Source organism: Hypomesus nipponensis, chromosome 6 (genome assembly GCF_054491055.1).
Source record: "Hypomesus nipponensis isolate SF chromosome 6, ASM5449105v1, whole genome shotgun sequence".
Lineage (NCBI taxonomy): Eukaryota > Metazoa > Chordata > Actinopteri > Osmeriformes > Osmeridae > Hypomesus > Hypomesus nipponensis.
The window spans coordinates 9,385,580-9,405,203 of record NC_140366.1 but is presented as its reverse complement, the minus strand read 5'-3'; the positions used below and the strand labels follow the sequence as shown (position 1 = coordinate 9,405,203).

Sequence of the window (19,624 nt, the reverse complement as noted above, 5' to 3'; positions counted from 1 at the left end):
GAGAAGCGGAGAGAGAGAATGAGAGAGACCGACGGAAAAGCAGGCCAGTGAGAAAGATGGAGAGCGATGAGAGTGCTTGGGAGGGAGAGGATGGACAGCTGTAGAGTAAGTGAGTGAGCAAGAGAGAGAGAGAGAGTAAGAGAGAGAGAGAGGGCGAGAGAGAGAGACAGACAGGGAGGTAGAGCGAGGATAAATCCAAGCGGCTGCCGCAGTGGTGTCCCTCACTAAGCCCTTCCACCCAGAGGAGGCCGGCGTGAGCTCCAGGGTCTCTCAATGACACTCTACAGTCAACCACAGGCTAACATTTCATCAGCTCTGGGTGTGAGAAGGGTATAGGCCCAGTAATTAGCATGCTAAAGACGAGGCTACGCCAAGCTTCACAAACAGAAAAGTCAACTTAAAGCGTCCTCCATCTCTACACGCCGGATGCCTTGCACCTAAGGCCAAATCTAAATGAGATCTAATGGCCGGCACAACAACCGTCCGTTTGAAGAGAATAGAAATGCTTGTTGTCTACCCCTCAGGCATTTCTTTCTGAAGGAAAAGCCTCAACTTTGAGATCATATCAGACGCTGCAATTTGCAGCGCGTCTCTAAACCCTTCTCCGCCTCTCAACAGTCTAAAAAAAGTCTTTCAGATCCCGATACAGACGGCTCTCTCGGGTAGGATCAAGGAAATGGGGGGGGGGGGGTGCCCCCAATAACTGCCCCCTTTGTACAAGCCAAAGGACGGATTTAAAGAAAGGCTGAGATGAAGGAGGTAGCAGAAGAGTGGGGTTCAACCTCAGCCATGGCTCTGAGCTTTAAAGCACAGCTCTCGTCTAAACCACTGTGACAAATACCCCAGCAACCCAAATACCGAGCTAGCTCAGTGTCCACACAGCCAACAGCCAAACAGCCATCGGCTCTCGCCGTCGGTCGTGGAGGATGAGGAGGGTTATAAACTAGAACTTTATAGGATGTGACACGTGTGGAATTCCACAAACGTCAATTTCAAATGAGCGTTTTTCCCGTATTTAACATCAGGAGACAACAGTTATTTGCCATTGAACAATTTCCCAAAAATGAACTTTAAGGTAAGAGCTAACACTTACCAATGTCGTCATCCTTGGAGCTGACCGACCCTGTGGTGCTGCTGGCGCAGTCCTCATCCTCGTCCTCCTCCTCCTCCCCTCCAGCATTTGCGTCGTCTCCTTGCCCCTGGTCGGAGCTCGTCTCCTGGGGAAGGAAGTCCTGGGACTGGGTCTCTTCCTGCGGCTCCGTAGGCTCACTGTTTTCTGTCAGAGCCTCTGAACTCCCAGAGGTTTGATCCTCCTCTTTCTCATTGTCTTCCACCTCCTCCTCCTCCTCCACCCTTTCCCCTGCCTCACTTCCCTTTGTTTCTTTCTCTTTTTGTCTCTCTCCAGCATCTACCTGGTCCCCTGTTATGGGAGAAGGGGTGCGGGTCCCCTCCAGAATGCTTCCTGCGCTGGGGGTGTGAGGGGGACTCTCCTCAGGAACAGGCTGGGGAGCCTGGGGCGCAAGCAGGGAGAATTTGGGTTTCTTGGAGATGGCGGGGGGCTTCTGTTTTGCCGGGGAGCTTTTGGGGGTCTCCGGAGGGCTCTGGAAGCGGGGCTGCTGGCTGTCCTGGTCGTCAGTCGTGCCATTCGAGAGGCAGTGACTGGGTTCCTGGTGTTTACCATTGAGGGTAGCGTCCTCTGGCTGCACCTCGGTGTTACTGCGGTTCAGGGACAGCTCCTCAAAGAGCTTTGTGACAGGAGACGCGGACGCCGACCTGTGGGTGTTTTCTTCGGGAGATGAACAGTTGAGCAGGGGGAGGACAGAGGGCAGCTGTGGTCTCCTACACTTCTCTGGAGTCGGGGGCTTCTGGGTCCAGATGTTCTCCCCTCCTGCCCCCTCAGCGCTGGGCTGATCTGGGCTGCTGACCAGCTGCTCTGGCTTCCTGACTGAGCGCAGCTGGACACTCTGAAGGGCGAAGGGGGTGACCAGGGGCTTGGAGGGCTGGCCGGCCTCCTTGACGGGGCTGGTGGCGCCGGCGGGGGCGGCCGGTCTGGCAGGTCTGAGAGCATCCTTCGCTGCTTTCAGGCTGAAGGGGGTGGCGGTGGGTGCAGCTGGAGCTGGGGCCGGGGGAGGAGGGGGAGGGGGAGGAGGGCATGGGGCCAGGGAGGGGAAGGGAGGCGGAGGCGGGGGCTGGTTGGGGGGACAGCCGTCGAAGGAGATACTCGGGCGCACAAGGGACTCTGGGGGGAGGGGGAGGGAAGTCTGGAGACGTGGAGTAGGGAGGGGGGCTCATCGGGGTGCCTTCGGGGGTCGTGGGCAGCGGAGGTGCGGGGGGCAGAGGGGGGGAGCCGGGGCTACAGTAAGGGGGGAGAGGGGGGGGAAAGGGGGGGCGGGGAGATGGGGGTCTGCGGCGCGGAGGAGAGCGGCAGGGGCGGAGGGGGCGGGCCGGAGCTCTTGAGAGAGTCGGAGGCGTTGGAGGAGAGGGAGGTGGAGGAGGAGGAGACGGACACGGAGGAGAGGAGCGAGGACTTGCGCTCAGGCACCTTGGGCTTGGGCCGCCCCCCGGATGGGGACGTGGACCTCATGAAGGAGGGCACGGGCGTGCCCGCTGTGGGGGTGTTGGACTGGCTGGAGTAGCCGCTGGAGGGCGAGGTCAGCCTGTGAACCCGGTCCGGGGACGAGGTGGCCGTTTTGGGCTTGACCGCCACCCCTCCCTCCTGGCCTGGAGCGGCTGAGCCCTGGCTGCTGCTGTGGTTGTGGAGCCCCGCGCCTCCGTTCTGGAGAGCCCCTGGGTGGGCGCCGTGTGCCGCCGCCGACGCGTGCCTGGAGGGGGAGTGCGGCCCCTGCTCTCCGTGGTTACGGGGGTAGTCCATGTAGTACATCCAGGACTCGGCATAGTCGGAGCGCAGGCTGCTTGTGTCACTGTGGGCTGGCGTCACGTGGCAGAGGGAGTAGACGTTAGCCACCGCGGCCCCGTTAGCGTTAGCCGCTAGCGAGGCTGCCGAGCTGGCGACGCTCACGCTGCTCTGGCTCCGCGGGCGGAGCACCCAGGGGTCGTCGTAGTCACTGCAGGGGCTGTGCGAGGGGGATGCTCCCTTGCCCTTCCCTCCCCGGAGCCCCATCTGGAGGCTCTGCTGCAGGCTGGCGATTAGCGTCTCGTTCAGCACCGCGCTATTCGTTCCCGCGCCAACTCCGCTAATGGCGCTGACGGCGCCCAGTGGCTTCTTGCCGCCCGGTTTGCGCCTGAGGGAGTCGGTGCGGGCCGGGGGCAGCGGCGGCTTCTTGGCCTTGCGCAGGGAGATGCTGCGGGAGAGGGAGCGGTCGCTGTACAGGCTGCCTCCGTCGTCCTGGTGGGCTAGCTCGCGGCACTCGTACATGCTGTGTCTGCTAGCCCGGCCGCCGGCGAGCCCGTGACCCTGGCCACTGCCGTGGTTCCGGGAGCGCAGGCCGGAGTCCAGGTGCATGGAGGTATAGTAGCCGTCGTTGTCCTGGGAGTAGAGGGAGCTGGAGTCGGTGGTGGTGGTGGTACGAGACGAGCGCTCCAAGCTACTGTACAGGTGGTTGATGGGGGTGGAGCAGCTGGAGGTCAAAGGGCGGCGAGGCGTGAGCACGTTCTCGGGCGTGTCGTAGATCCACTGGTCGTCGGCCGGGGGCGGGGGCGTGGCCGCAACGGTGCTGGCGCTGTGCACGCTGCTGTCGGAGCGTCCTGATTCGCTGGGGGTGGCGGGGGCGAGGACTGGGCAGGTGGTGCTGTGGGTGAAGGGGGTGGAGGCCAGAGAGTCAGCGTTGGAGGCCAGGCTGAGAGGCCTGGGGCTGGGGGACTGGGCGGGCTGGCCGGGGGAGTGGCGGAGGGTGATGACCTCGGCTGAGCAGGTCATGGTGGCGTTGGGGATAACGGAGGTGGAGTAGGCGGCGTGGGGGGACACCATGCAGGCTGGACCTCCTCCCCACTCCCCTGTCTGGGACCCCCTTACCTCCTGGGACCGTGGCCGGGGAAGAGTGCCTGTCCTGGGGGCATTCCTCAGATGGACCACCGTGTCGTCCACCTGGAGCTTGCCGATCTGCCTTTGGGCTGCAGTGTGGACCTCCGGCCTGATGGGGGTGCTACTGTAGATGGGGTCGGCGCTTAAGGAGACCCGGGCGCCCGGGCGGGGGAGGCTGTGAAACCTCTGGGCATCTCCGCTCAGATGGGGGGGCAGGACCAGCACCCCCGAGATGTCCCCGCTGGAGATAGACATATTTCCTGTCGAGGAGGAAGTGGAAATCCCGGCCATCTGGGCGGCGATGCCCTGTCCCCTCTGAGCGCGGATCCTCCGCATGGACGGAGGGACGATCTTCACCTCCTCGGTCTGGCAGCCGGACTCGCGGGTGTCGGAGCGGCGGAGCGAGGAGTTGACGCTCCCGACCCGTCCCAGCGTTGAGTACTGGCCCGGGATGAACATGGAATGGGGCCGGAGCTCGCCGCCTCTCCCTTTCGCCGCTGTGGAAGAACAGGGGGACGGAGAGAGAGAGAGAAGGTTAACCATACGAAGAACCAAGCTACCCTCTCTATCTGTTCCTCTCTCCTCCCATCCTCTCTCTCTCTCTCTCTCTCTCTCTCTCTCTCTCTCTCTCTCTCTCTCTCTCTCTCTCTCTCTCTCTCTCTCTCTCTCTCTCTCTCTCTCTCTCACTCTCACTCTCTCTTTGTCTCTCTCCTGGCAGGCTGTTGATCAGATTAGTTGCGTCTATTGGGAGGCTAATTAATGTGATTTGCTGCGGCCCCGTCTGACACGTTAATAACCGCCGGTCGTCTTCATTAGGGAGCAGAAGGAGTGAGGAACGGAGGAGAGAAAGAGAGAGACAGAAAGAAAGAGAAAGGGAGAGAGAGTGTGAGAGAGAGAGAGAGAGAGAGAGAGAGAGAGAGAGAGAGAGAGAGAGAGAGAGAGAGAGAGAGAGAGAGAGAGAAAGAAAGAAAGAGAGAGAGAGAGAGAGAAAGAGAGAGAGAAAGAGAGAGAGATAGAGAAAAAGAAAGAAAGAAAGAGAGAGAAGACTCCCCACTATGCTTCCCTCCTAGTCTGGCTCTTGTTCCGTCTGATCGGAGGAGCGAACAATCCTCAAGGACCAGGACGGGCAGCTGGTAAGGCAACGAGCAGCTGACACACACACACACGTATGTATACACACTCACACATCTATATAATCTCCTGCAGTCCCACACCTTTACAATTGCTGCCACACACACATATACACTCACACATCTACTCTCCTGCAGTCCCACACACATAAGCCTGCAGACACACACACACACACACCCAAAGACACGCAGCACATACCGTCGCATAAATAAAAAAAAGTGAAGAATGTGTTGGAAAATAGGAGAGGATGGCTGATGCGTCTCCCATCTGTGCTGGCTTGCCTGTTGTTGCCTGGACTCCCCCCGAAGACACACACACACACACCACACTGTCTCTTCCTCACACACCACCCCGCGCTAAAAGGGAGAGTGACAGTGTTGCAGCTGTACGCAATAGATTAAGCCGCAGGTCTCGACTCCACAGGCTGCCTTGGTGCAAGCAGAGGAATTACCACCGAGCGGTAATCAAGACATTCTGCCAGCTCTGTCTTCAAAGCTCCGTCCCTATCGCCTTTATTCATCTCATCCTACAGAGAAATTACATTCTCCTGACCGCACACGCCTACCCCCAACCCCCCACCCCGTCATATGCAAATCTGACGGATGAAATCTCTCTGGATAAGAGCGTCTGCTAAATGACTAAATGTAAATAAACTTGGCTGTGCCCAGGGAGACTTAACAGATTTAGTTTAGCTTAGCATCTGGCTAACGCCACAGCTATGTGACCTAATTTGCTCCAAGGTCAATGAGGTCGGGCTTGAGGGTCAGAGATTATACTGGGACCATGTGGGTAGGGTAGGGGGCTCCCAAAACAACTACTAACTATAACCAAGTAGGGTGGGGGCAGGAAATATTCACACTCTGTATTCCAGAGTTTGGCGTTCAGCTTCGCAAGATCTGTGAGGGGCTGATGCTGATGTTTGGGTGAGAACGGCCCTGGCACACACACGGACACTTTCTCTCTTCTACTAGTGCACTACCGTCTAGATCAGCATGGGCTCATTCCACAATCTCCAAAAGATGACAGCTTGCCAGAAGAATTTCAGGATGAGATTTTCAGCACTTTAGTGATGGGGCGTGTGACACACATGCCAAGAACCTTCGATGCCCTAAATATTAACACACACACACTCAACAGATGCATGGCCCAGGGAATATGAGTTCTGAAGTGGCTGAATGTACTTGGCTTGAGAATGGGTTTTTCTACCATGATATAGATGCAACCACAGACTGAAAAGTGCAGTACTAGAAAATCTAAGATATTCTGGAAGGAAATTCAAAAATGAGTGAAAGATGACTGTACAGAGTCTATAAAGAAGATGGCAGATGAAGGGATGCCTCCACTTCTTTGAGGAGGGGAAAAGAAGAGATTCTACCAAGACATTCTACCAGAAGACCAATCCCCTCAGCAGCTAGATGGAATGAGTGAGACTGTCTCTAACCAGGGGATGAGGACTGTGGTGGAGGGCTGGATGACTACAGGTCTATGGGACAGCGAGCAGCTGGGAGTGGTTCCATACCTAGTTCCTGGTTGACGTTGTCGGGCACCCCTGATATAGTCTTTCTGCGTTTGACCTTCTTGGGCCGGCGGGAGATCGTGTCAGTGTTAATAAGGGAGCGGCGGATGCTGGCCTGCCGGTCAAACGTTGCCCCTGGTGGCCGGGAGGGCGAGAGCAGGCAGGCGGAAAACACAGGCAACAACAACACCAGCCCGTTAGTGACAAATAAGAGAGGCGCGTGCAAAAAACCTATACAAGACGTCAGAAAGGGTTTGACATGCAAATCAATTAAAAAGAGAAACAGAAGGAACAAACAAAAGACAAACTTGACAAACACACACACACACACGCACATGCATGCACATACACACACACACATGACAACACCGAGGTTCTTAGCCTGCCCGGGGCCCTCGCGGCATCTTAGGGAACTGCTCTTTCTAGTATATTCTTTGAAAAACCGTTGCCGTCAACACCGTCACTTTGATGGCATTGGATTTGACACACAGTGACGATGGGTTTATACACAGTGCGTTCATATACAGTAATTAGAGTGCCGGGGACAAGAAGCATGCTCTGCTAATTGGTCTGACACATCCTTCTGTTAGTCTGTTTCATTAGAGTTTCCTCGTTAGTACACTCCATTACACCGTCACCCTACACTGGGCCAGCCTCGACACAGCCTCTACGCAGCCTCTACACAGCCTCTACACAGCCTCTACACAGCCCCTCCAGGAGGCTGCTGTGCTGCTACTGGGAATATGTTGTCACTGAATCTCCAACAGGACAGCCACGCTTGGGGCCAGACTTCTCACTCAGAGTGTGTGAGTGTGTGTGTGTGCGTGTGTGTGTTGCTGCGGTAGTGTCAGCCTCTGTCAAAGCGCTGGCAGTTTGACATGAAGTTATGAAGCTGCCTTGACCTTTGACTGCTCTGTCTAACACCGGGACTCACTGGGCATGCTCAGAACACACACATACACCCCCACTGCTGTTCATGTATACTAGCACACGCACAAACAAGCACACAGACACACACACACACACACACACACACACACACACACAGTAGGGGGCAAGGTCAGGCGGATAGAGAGGGGACTGACGAGAGAGAAGGAAAATGGAGAGAGAACACACAGAGCGACAAAGGAGAAGACAGACAGTGACGCTCGATCCCGTGTATCCCCAACTAGAGCAACTGGAGCCCTACAATGTTCTCTACTGTGATTGGGTTCATGAGAGGGAAGGAACACCGAAACTGGTCGAGATCATCTTCAACCCAACAGAGAGACAGCCACGCTGATTTCATGGCTGGTTGGTTGCCGGGGGGACCGGGGGGCGGGGTCCTACCTGTGACGTTGATGGGGATGATGTCTGTGGGCACGGCCTGGGCCACCTGTCTCATCTTCTCCTCGGGTGTGGGAAGGGGCGGGGCCTTGGTCCACACCACCTGTCCGTCAGCCTCGGGCCCCTCCCCTTCCAGGGGGGTCTGAGGCGTCATGCAGAGGAGGGACTTGTCGTCCTCCGCCGACGAGGCCGTGGACTGGAGGAGGAGAGAGGGAGGACAGAGGGGTGAGAGGTCGGCGAGAAGGAGGACAGAGTTGAGCCAGAGGTGAGGGGAAAGAGACAAGAGAGAGATGGGAAATATGTGGGGGGGAGAGATGTGGGGAGGAAGGCTGACATCATAGTGAGGTTCACGAAGCACATCTGAGTTTGTAGGGAAAGAAAGAGAGAGATAAAAAGATAAAGAGAGAGAGAGAGAAAGAGTGTTGCACCTGGGCCCACTGGGTCTTGGTAAACCCTTTATATGTCCTCCAGCACTGTGTTTATTATAAACAGAGTGCACATACTATTACACACACACACACATTTTATTGCCTCCCTCTGACCTTTAAAAGCCACAGGGGCTGTAAACATGTTTCACGGTCAATCATACACATATTGACAGACACTGGACACACATTCAAATCTAACTGTCAGATGGGTTGAGAGGGAAACAGAGAGAGAAGCGTAAAAAAGTAAACAGAGAGCTCGATTGAGAGACTCGACGGTGGAGTGTGATTCAGAGGCTGGGAGTTGTGTACTCATGCATCAAAATGTGTTCACGCACAGCGAGCTCCCAATCGGAGCATGCTTCAAGACGCGCCTCGCTACAGATCTGCAAGAAGACAATCACCACGGAACGCCTCCCTCACACCTGGCCCCTCTGTGGCCAGGGGCAATACATACACCATCTTCCAGTCTGGGAGGTCAACTAGCTTCCCATCACGGCGAAACATATTTAGCTTAACAACGAATCCACTTATTTCTCTTTCGTAAAACAAAGACTAATGCCTAACCAAAACTCAGGTCTTATACTTTTGGTCTTCGGAAAATTGCGAAGGTGAACTCAATATCACCCAAATATCAGAGATCTGCCAGCTACAGGCCGTGTTTGATGGAAACCTTCCAGAAACGGCCCCCAAACGGAGGAAACAGCATGTCCTGCCTGTCTACGGCTGCATTTCTCCCAACCCAACAAGCCCCAACACCGTAACCACGGAGAACAGAGAGACACGAGTGAGAAGAGCGGGGGGAGGATGGAAGGATGGAGGACAGAAGAGGAGAATATGGGAGGGATGGGGCGGTGGGGAGTGGGGGGCCATCACTGGTGTTGCAGTAACCCAGTTCCCTCAGTGGGACAGCGGGCTGCTGTCACCCACGCTTAGCCTCTCTGCCCTGAGGACACGGAACGACAACAGAGACAGGGGCCATGTGTGTGTGTAGGCGTGTGTATAGGTGTGTGCGTGTCTGTGTGAGAGAGGGGGGGGCACATGAGTGCTTCAGAGTTAAGATGGCACCAGGATCTGTGTGGGAGATGGGGTGTGTGTAAGGTGAGTGACAACCCCACATAGTATGAGGTCAAAGGTCGGAAGGGAAGTGGACATTCTTGCAATACCGGGGTGGGGAGTGGAGACAATGAAGACCCTCATTAGAGCAGAGAGCCCTCCAGGACCTGGGTGAGGAGGGGACGGGGGTTACAGAGGAGAGGGGAAAACAAGGAGGAAAAGAAGAGAGCAGAGACAGGAAAAAAGAAACGGAAAGACAGGAAAGGGAAACAGAGGTGAGAAGACTCACACGGACCTCGACAGGCCATTAAAGCCCTCAGGGTCTCAGAACTCGACAATTGAAAACGTCACTTCAGGCCAACACGCCTGTCACAACAGGTCCTCACGCTGCATCTGTGTCTGTAGTGTGACCACAGCTCCACCAAGTGTTGGCCACCAGTATGACAGCAGGGTCGTTCTAACAAGCAGCGCTGCGCCGCGCTTCCCTCAGGGTAATTCACGTCAGCGGGCCCTAAGTGTCACTATACACATGGTAGGCCAGCCGTGACAGGACCACTGAGGCTAATGAGCTCTGGAGGGAAGGAGGAAGAGAGAGAAAAACAAGGGGAGAGAGACAGAGAGTGGTGGAAAAAGGAAAGAAGAGAGAGAGAGCAAGAGAGAAAAGTGGGGGGAAACTGCGCTAATTGGGAAAAAACATTTCCATCTTTGACCACATGGGGGCAGACAAGTAGCATGTTGTCCATGGGCCACCAGAAAACTGTTCCAAAATTGTGTTTGTATATCTATCTTCCTATTGGGAGAGAAAAAGGAGTAGAGAGAAGTGAAAAGAAGGAAAGAACAAACTCAGGTGAAGGTCTGTGTGTGTGTGCGCGTCGTACCTTCTTGTCGTTGTCGTCCTCGTCGTCCTGCAGGGCGCTGTGGGGGGGCTCTGGCCCAGCGAAGGTGGGGCCCTGGGAGTAGTACTGGGAGCTCCTGAAACCATCCTTTCTCAGCTTATCACACTCTGGCAGAGAGAGAGAGAGAGAGAGAGAGAGAGAGAGAGAGAGAGAGAGAGAGAGAGAGAGAGAGAGAGAGAGAGAGAGAGAGAGAGAGAGAGAGAGAGAGAGAGAGAGAGAGAGAGAGAGAGAGAGAGAGAGAGAGAGAGAGAGAGAGAGAGAGAGAGAGAGAGAGAGAGAGAGAGAGAGAGAGAGAGAGAGAGAGAGAGAGAGAGAGAGAGAGAGAGAGAGAGAGAGAGAGAGAGAGAGAGAGAGAGAGAGAGAGAGAGAGAGAGAGAGAGAGAGAGAGAGAGAGAGAGAGAGAGAGAGAGAGAGAGAGAGAGAGAGAGAGAGAGAGAGAGAGAGAGAGAGAGAGAGAGAGAGAGAGAGAGAGAGAGAGAGAGAGAGAGAGAGAGAGAGAGAGAGAGAGAGAGAGAGAGAGAGAGAGAGAGAGAGAGAGAGAGAGAGAGAGAGAGAGAGAGAGAGAGAGAGAGAGAGAGAGAGAGAGAGAGAGAGAGAGAGAGAGAGAGAGAGAGAGAGAGAGAGAGAGAGAGAGAGAGAGAGAGAGAGAGAGAGAGAGAGAGAGAGAGAGAGAGAGAGAGAGAGAGAGAGAGAGAGAGAGAGAGAGAGAGAGAGAGAGAGAGAGAGAGAGAGAGAGAGAGAGAGAGAGAGAGAGAGAGAGAGAGAGAGAGAGAGAGAGAGAGAGAGAGAGAGAGAGAGAGAGAAAAGCTAGGGTTACACACACACACAGAACACACACAGAAAACACATGTGCAAACACACGGTATGGGGTATCTGGAAACGGAATAGCACGCACGTCAACATACACAAACACTAGAAGTGCTGACCATGTATAGGTAACTATGTATAGAGGTGCATATGGCCGGGCATCATGTTCATAAGTGTGTTTCACATATGGCGTGTGTGTGTCTCAGCAGCAGTCTCTGACATCTCAACCAACATCTCACTAGGACCTGCTGTGGGGAGTGAGATGTGTGTGTGTGAGAGTCTGGAAGCGTGTGTGTGTGTGTATGCATGTGTGAGAGAAACAAAGAAAGGGAGAGAGAGAGAGAGAGAGAGAGAGAGTGAGTGATCCTGAAACAGTGTTTCCGTGTGAGTCTTGGCGTGTGCCTGTAAAAGACAACCATCCACTGTGTAGCATGATTGACTACACCCACAGTGTGCACGTGTGTGAATCGATGCGAGAGTGCATGTGTGTGTCTCGTGTGTGTCTCGGGGGGGGGGGGGGGTATCAGTTCCAGTCTGTCATACGCAGATGGCAGAGCCCCCCCCCCCCCACTTTCTGCCCCCCTCTTCATCCATCCCTCTCTCCGTCTCTCTGGGACTTCTGCATGTCCCTCCCCCACCCTCAGTGTCTGTTAGCAAGGGCTCCTCAGTCTAATCGACTAATCAGACTCATCAGCTCAGGGTACAAGACACACAAACCCTTTCATTTCACTCACATCCGCAATCTTTAGCTACCTCGATGAATCATGCCGTCTTCTTTAGAATAGCCGCAATTTGCATGTAACATGTTCTTCCAAGTCATTTCTAATGAACTTGAAACGACAGCCAACTGATCCTGAGGCCTCCAGTTCAAACAGCCCGAGTTCGTCCTCCCTCTCTGCTAGGTGAGACGTTCTGACACGGCAGTCTTGACTCATCCTCTCCGTGTACACTTACTTCTCTTTTGTAAAACAAAGACTAATGCCTATAGAATTCTCTTACTGACTAAAACTCAGGTCTTATACTTTTGGTCTTCAGAAAATTGTGTCTGATGGGAACCTTCCGGAACCTTCCAGAAACGGCCCCAAACGGAGGAAACAGCATGTCCTGCCTGTCTACGGCTGCAACGCCCAACCCAACAAGCCCCAACACCGTAACCACGGAGAACAGAGAGACACGAGTGAGAAGAGCAGGGGGAGGATGGAAGGATGGAGGGCAGAAGAGGAGAATATGGGAGGGATGGGGCGGCGGGGGGCCATCACTGGTGTTGCAGTGTATCCAAGTGACACTGTTCCTCTGCCCTTTTGAACTCCAAAGAAGCGCGTGTCCCAGTGTGCTGGTCTCCAGCGGAGGCCCCTCTCTCCCGTTATCACGAGCCTGCCCCCTGGTGCGCACGCGCAACCACAGCCTTTTGTACGAGCGCGCCGGCTGGTGCGGCGCCGAGTGATTCACGCCTCAGAGACCTGGTTCTCTTTCATCTTCGTTTCGGCATTGATAATTAAGAAGCTTCTCTTCTGGGGCACAGGGGCTTGGATGAGGCTAATGGCTAAGGAAGCCTAATGGAACTGAAATGGTGCGTGTGCGCGTGTGTCAGAGAGGGACAGAGAGAAAAAGAGGGGGGATGTTTATGAAGCAGTTGAGATGAGGAAGATGAGGTATTACTGTTTACCGCTTTTTGTTAGATGTGACCACAAAGTGGTGTGTGTGCCTGGGAGTTTGAGCAGGGCTCTCCATTAGAGCGTGGGTGAATGTGCGTGCTACTAGTGTCATGTATCAATGTCTCTACCAGTGAGTAAACACACAAGCTTCTCATATCGATTCTTTTATAACGGCACATCTCATCACTCTTATGCAACACTCGGACCGACCTGTCTGCACGTTTTGTGGCTGGATGTGACAACGATGTGTGTGTGTGTATCACCGGACAATTAACTATTGATCTCTCATGGACCAGGGTTGATATTGAACTTTCCTAAATTTGAGTGTGTGTGCGCAAATGTCTGTGTGTGTGTGTCTTTCCTTTTGGTTACAACCAATAGGATCGTCACTTTCCTAATTACACACACTGAAGTGTGAGGGTGACCCTGTGCTCTGCTCCCCCTAGACTAACCCCAAGTCAACCAGACTAACCCCAAGTCAACCAGACGAACCCCAAGTCAACCAGACTAACCCAGTGTAACTCCTGCAGACCCCTGCACCTCTAAGGCCTGACGCAAACTAGCACAAGCACATTCACTTTTGATGTTTACCAACCTCTACGCTTCCAGCCCCTTTCACACTGGAGCGACAGGTTTGTCCTGTCATATCTGCAGGTTAGGACGTTTCACAGGAAGATGTGTGTATCACCTGACTACACAGTCCCACTCCACCAGAGACTATCACTGCACACCTGTTGTGGGGGGGGGGGGGGGGGTAACTCGGCTGGGTGGCCCACAGGTGTGTCATGGTGTGTGTCATGTTTCAGGGACAGCAAAAACAATGAACAGGACAATGGGACCGAAAGACAAAGGTCTTGTGTCTCTGGGTGTGTGACACCATCCTGATGGAGGAGACTTGGTGGCACACAGTGAGCATCCGGTTACTTTATCTATTGTCTCTTTAGGTCTGTCTCCCCTTTATCTTTCTCTCCCTCTCCTCTTTAATCTCTCTCTCTCTCTCTCTCTCTCTCTCTCTCTCTCTGTCTGTATCTGCTTGGCGCACAAGGTCACCTTGCATGTAGATACACGTGTGCCTGAACACGCACACCTGAACCCGCCAACACCATGGCCACGCTCACCTAACTGGCTCCCTCAACACCGTTTTCCCTGGAACACTGAAGCAAACAAGAGGGCCCCATTTCCTGGTATTCCGCTGCCTTGTCATGATGGGAACACGGTGAGGTGGTGTTGTGACATCACGGTGTGCTTACCTCCCGCACTCTCCCTCCGGAGGGGGGGGGGGGGTGTCACAGTGGTGTGTCACACAGCCACACAAACACTAAGGACGGGGGGCGCTTTTACAACGCCGTCACAGAGTTGTGTTCCGCGCGCACGGCAGCCAAACGATCAAGGCTGTTCCGCCCAATTGAGCGTACGCACTGACCTGTAATCTGAACCGTCAATCTCCGCGCTCGGTGGTTTCTTTGGGGTGGTGGTTGAGGTGGTTCTGACTGTAATCTGTATGGGGGGGGGGGCGGGGGGGCGGTCACGGTCCTTACCTCTCAGCGCGGTCTTGAGGTTGACCTTGGCCTGGCGGTGCAGGTCCTCCACACACGGAGGTCTGCTGCCGGGAAGGAAGACGTTCTCCTGCTGGTGCCAGGGGGCCGTGTAGTGGACCGTCCACTTGCTCTCCTCATCCAGGTTAGACACCGCTACACACACACACACACACACACAGGGGAGAGATGAGGTCAGCATGAATGCAGTGCTGAAACACAATGGAAGAGCAATGTTGGCTTATTTCACGGGGAGAAGCGGCACAGCACATTTCAAAGTCTCACGAGGGTGGACCTGCGTGAACCACTTCTGGTGTTCAATTCCCATTTGAAAGTGGCCGTGTGCCACGTGCAGAGGAGGTCGAGCACCCGTGTGATCTTACGATATTCGGTTTGTTTTGTCAGGCGGAGAGGAAGAGGAAGGATGAAGAGCTCTGCTAGCAGGGGTTGGGAGAAAGGCGTGAGGTTCTCCACCAGAGTACTTCACAGCTCGCTGAGGGGAGCCGGGGGGGGGGGGGGCAACCAGCAACTGAAAACTGACTGAAGTTTCTCTGTCAACACGCAAGCAGTCCTACAGTATTCTCATCTAGGTCCAAAACTCTGCAAATCTGAAAGGTTGCCCTGCCCCAAGATTTTCATGATACAGATCAATTCTGTCTTCAGAAATATCATTGGTCTTAGCAAATGGTCCATCACAGCATGTGCGATTCAAACTATTCCGCTTTCTTATGCTTGTATTTATATTACAACCTATTGCATTTGTTTAAACGGTGGATACAGCTTGGATGATGACACTTTTTGGAGCAGTTAAACCACAGGGCGAGGTGAGGTGCATAAGAGCAACCCTAAACAACTGACGTTCAAAAAAGACAAACAAAATCTTTAAGGTAGCTCATTAGTTGTCCGACCCTTTACTAACTTTTCATAAGGACATAATGTACTGAGGAGAAAACAGCCTCACAACTAAGCTAGAGACTATCTGAACCAAATACACCAAGACATGAACCAACCTGAAAAAGTACACACAGTCTCTCCCCCCCAAAAAACTGAGCTTACCAAGAGAGTGTATCCATGCCACAACAGGCGAGTGAGTGTGTATCTCCATGTGACAGAACACTGACTATCTGTAGTCCCTGACGTCTCCTCAGCAACAGAACAATGTGGCAGGGGTCCAGACCGAGGCAGGAGGCTGCAAGACGTTAGGGAAGGGGGCGGGCTGAGGAGTGGGGGGTGTGGGTGTGAGAGTGTTGGTGGGTGTGTTTGGTATGTATGAGGGCTTCTTCACAGGTGCAAATGGGCCATGGCAGGAAGTGTGGGAATGTGTGTGTGTGTGTGTGTCGGGGGAGGGTGGGGACCTGATGGGTCTTACCAGAAGTGTAAATGGAAAGTCAGACTACGTATAAGAGGGTGCCTGGACATGTTACTTATGTGTGAGGAATACACATGATAACAGGCCATTCAGTACTGTACAAAGCAGATGAGTTTGTTCATTCCTGACCAAACAACGTGCCACTAACTGCACAAAGTCAGCATAATTAAGGGGAGTATAGAATTGAAGAGAAAAAAAGATGACGCGTGTATGTTTGTGTGTGTGTGGTTGGAAAGAGGAGGGGATGGGAGGTTTGTCCAAACATCAACAGAGGACAGTTTGGGTAAACAAGACCAAAAAGACAAAAGGAAAGTCCGGCGGGAAAGTTAGAACGTGTCTGGAGAAGAAAGGGGGGGGTGGGGGGGTCTGGGCTGGTGTGTGTCTGCGTATTTGCTGTGTGCACAGGTGTGTGTTTTGGGGCAGGTGTGAAGGGTCCACCCAGCTGACCGGGGAAGTGGCCGTGCAGCTGACCGTTGGCGTCTAACGTCTGTGTAGACACAGGAGCTGAAGTAGACACCTCAGTGACGGCCCGGTGGGGTTGGCTGTTACCTGCCTCTAACGAGAGAAGAGGGAGCTCTTTGTGTTCATTCATGTTTCTGTCTCTGTCTCTCTCTCTGTCTCTCTCTGTCTCTCTCTGTCTCTCTCTGTCTCTCTCTGTCTCTCTCTGTCTCTGTCTCTCTCTGTCTCTGTCTCTCTCTGTCTCTGTCTGTCTCTCTCTGTCTCTGTCTCTCTATCTGTCTCTCTCTCTGTCTCTCTCTCTGTCTCTCTCTCTGTCTCTCTCTCTGTCTCTCTCTCTGTCTCTCTATCTGTCTCTCTATCTGTCTCTCTCTGTCTCTCTCTGTCTCTCTCTCTAAAACACTTCTATTTATTCAGTAAGCAGACTCACAACCAAACGTCGTCATTTACAACGACCCATATAAGATCGTAAAACACACGCTCACACACTGTGTGTCAAGGTTAGTCAGTATTGTGTAATACCAATCATACTACACCTATTGTTTAGGAGTGTGACCACATCGATCAGAATCATAGATTAGATGGCATCCACACGAGGCCTATGCGCTCTCTGTCTCTGTCACACACACTCACTCACACATGCAACACAGTACTCTGAAAACATGCCTGACCAGAGGTGCATGGGGTACACGGTGTAAACAGGTATCCCCTCCCCCAGTGCAGCTAGGCAGGCTGATTGAAGAGACTCAAAGGGAGACCCAGGCCCAAGGGCATGGGGGACCAGGGACACAAAGCCAGCATTGTCCCCCCTGCATCAGTCTCCACATCAGGCCTTTCACCACCACAATACCCCCCCCCCCCACCCCTCACTCCCTTTACCCAATCACACACACAGGCGCAAAAGCTTTTCAGCTGTCCACTAATCCCCCTAAACCCCCCTTCCCACTTCTACAAACGAGGGTGGGAGCAAAATAAACTGATAATCACTCAAACTGAAACGACTTCAGTCCCATGTTTTAGGGTGAATTCTCTGGAATCAATAGATTTGTGATTTGTTCTAAAAGATTCACGATCACACTAAGGCTAAAGTGTCGGGCCACACACACACACCCACATACAAACACACCCACTCCACAACAGTCAATAAAACACAGCGGTGCATATCGCCAGCGTAATCCTGAACCAAAACCCCGATCAGCGATCAATCAGCACATATCCATGTACATGGATAAGCATCCATCGACACGCCGATCACTTTCACATGCACTGGATGAGGCGCACGGCCCCCTATGAGACAGCAGGAGCGAAGGGCCATGCCGTGCGGCGTCCTCAGCGTGGGCTGGAGCAGGAGGGGAGGAGCTTAGCAGGTCATAACCATCTACGTCCTCTCTATGACTGTCGTGACAGGATGTGACAGGTCCAGGGGTGCTTAGCTCACATCCCATCAGGCAGACTGGTCTCGGCCTGACGCAGCACACACACACACACACACGATCACCTGACTGGACCCAGGCCGTGGAGCGCTCCAAATGTCCCGCCGTGAAGGAGACTCACAGGGACCGGCTGCACATGATCAGATTCTTATCGTCTATTAGGCTATCAGTTCTTCTTTTGAGATGTGTTCATGACAGGAGTGGGTGTCTCAGAGGTGTGGAGGGTGTTTTCCTCCTACAGGTACACAGACGTTTCATTTTCTTGTGTCAACACTTTATTAGCCTTCAGGTACGCTGTTTGAGGGGCAGTTTGAAAACTGCTAAGCTAATGATTAACGGACACACACATACCACACAAACACACACATATATAAATACACTTGAGATTAGCATTATCACAATCAGCTCACACTAAGACCCTATCACAAACCCTCACATGCCCAAGGCTTAACGCAAATTCAATGACACATAGTTTTAGCCTGGCTAATAGGCACTGTAAGTTTGCAAGGAATATTTTGGACCGTTGGCCTGTATTGTAGGAAAGCAACGTAGGAAGAATTGGGAGAAAGAAAATTCCTGCTTCACTCTCAATGTTCATGCTTCAATCCCATTATGACAGACATTTACTCTTTTTTGTAATTTAATATAATCCAAGTTCCCATTCTAAAGCTGTAAGTTAACCATTGAAAGCTGACCTTGTGGTTACTAGGTAACTGAAGACAACAGTCAGACAGATCTAAGGGCTGAGAAGAGAGGGCTGTGGAGTTGTCGTCAGTCAATCCCATATTAGCCACTATTGTGGACTTGAACCACAAAGGACAACAATCACTGAATCCACCTGCTAACATGCCCCCAAAAACTTAAACGGTTTATTTGCTACTGTCATGGACACCTCCGCACTGGGCTTAGCTATAAACAAACCGAGGGAAATGCAAACCTGCTGCCATGGATTTACAAAGTTTAAATGAAATGTAAAAACTGCTTGATGTCTTTTTTTAAATATAATTTCCAGAACATGTTCAAACTATCTTTTTTACATGAACGCTGAAAATAATTGACAAATCGTGGTTTTAGAAGACGGAAAACGGAGCCAAAGTATTGATTTCTTACCCTTCCTTTTGAAGTATTTAATGACCGACTTCAACGAGGTCCCAATGAACACCATTATTCCTGTTTGTGTGTTGTGTGTTGATGTCCTCAATAACAGTCCTCTGATGAGACACGAGGAGAGGAAGGGAACAGGAAGACCGGACGGAACAACACTGCTGCCGCGCTCCTCCTCTCGTAGTCTCACTCTACAGTGGCACAGCGGAGAATGAGCGCGTTTGTGAGTGAGAGCGTGTGTGTGTGTGTGAGAGAGAGCGCTGCTCCCTTCACAATGAGCCTCTCCCCTATCCCTCCCTCCCACACTCACCCCTCCTCCCTCAGACTGGCTGGCCCTGGGAGACACACACACACGTGTAAACACACACGCACACACTGCGGGAGGGGTGTAGGAGCTGGCCCTCTGTTCCCCTGTGCTTTGGTTACCAAGGAGTTCTTCCTCATCCTGTTTCTCTTCATCCCTCTCTCTCCTTCCCTCTCTCTCTCCTCCTTCCCTCTCTCCCTACAGAGCTTGGAGGACTGGAGCGTTCAAACACGCGTCAAGCGAGTGATCAACAGTCCTCCTCTTTGCTGTGAGGCGTGATGGGGTTTCCTTGGTGCCGCTCGTCTCTGCTCTCTCTAAAAGGAGCCGCAGGACGACACACTATTCCTTCTCCTCAAGGAATTTCATTGCACTTCTCCCCTCTTGTCTTCTCCATCTTTATTAACATGTCCTCTTTTTGAATCTCCCTCCCTCCCCACCTCTCCTCCCTGTCTCTAATCAGACAGCCTGAGGTGGGAACGCACCATCAGTGAATCGGTGCCACGTCGAGATAGATTCTATACAATCTGCCTGTGGTCCAGTCAGTTCAGCACACACGCGTGCAATCATATGTATGAGAGGCCGTATAGGCCATAATTCATACTTGGTCTCACATACATGCCATGACCTCA

General features: G+C 53.1%; 1 protein-coding gene across 1 annotated transcript in view; it reads right to left on the bottom strand.

Moving 5' to 3' along the window:
- nhsl1b (NHS-like 1b) overlaps positions 1-19,624 on the bottom strand; it is a 92,401-nt gene that overhangs the window by 6,612 nt on the left and 66,165 nt on the right. Inside the window, 7 exon segments of the mRNA XM_084699913.1 lie at positions 1,094-2,244; positions 2,246-2,389; positions 2,391-4,479; positions 6,633-6,764; positions 7,959-8,151; positions 10,315-10,439; positions 14,333-14,485. Of these exon segments, the coding sequence (XP_084556039.1) occupies positions 1,094-2,244; positions 2,246-2,389; positions 2,391-4,479; positions 6,633-6,764; positions 7,959-8,151; positions 10,315-10,439; positions 14,333-14,485 (3,987 nt within the window).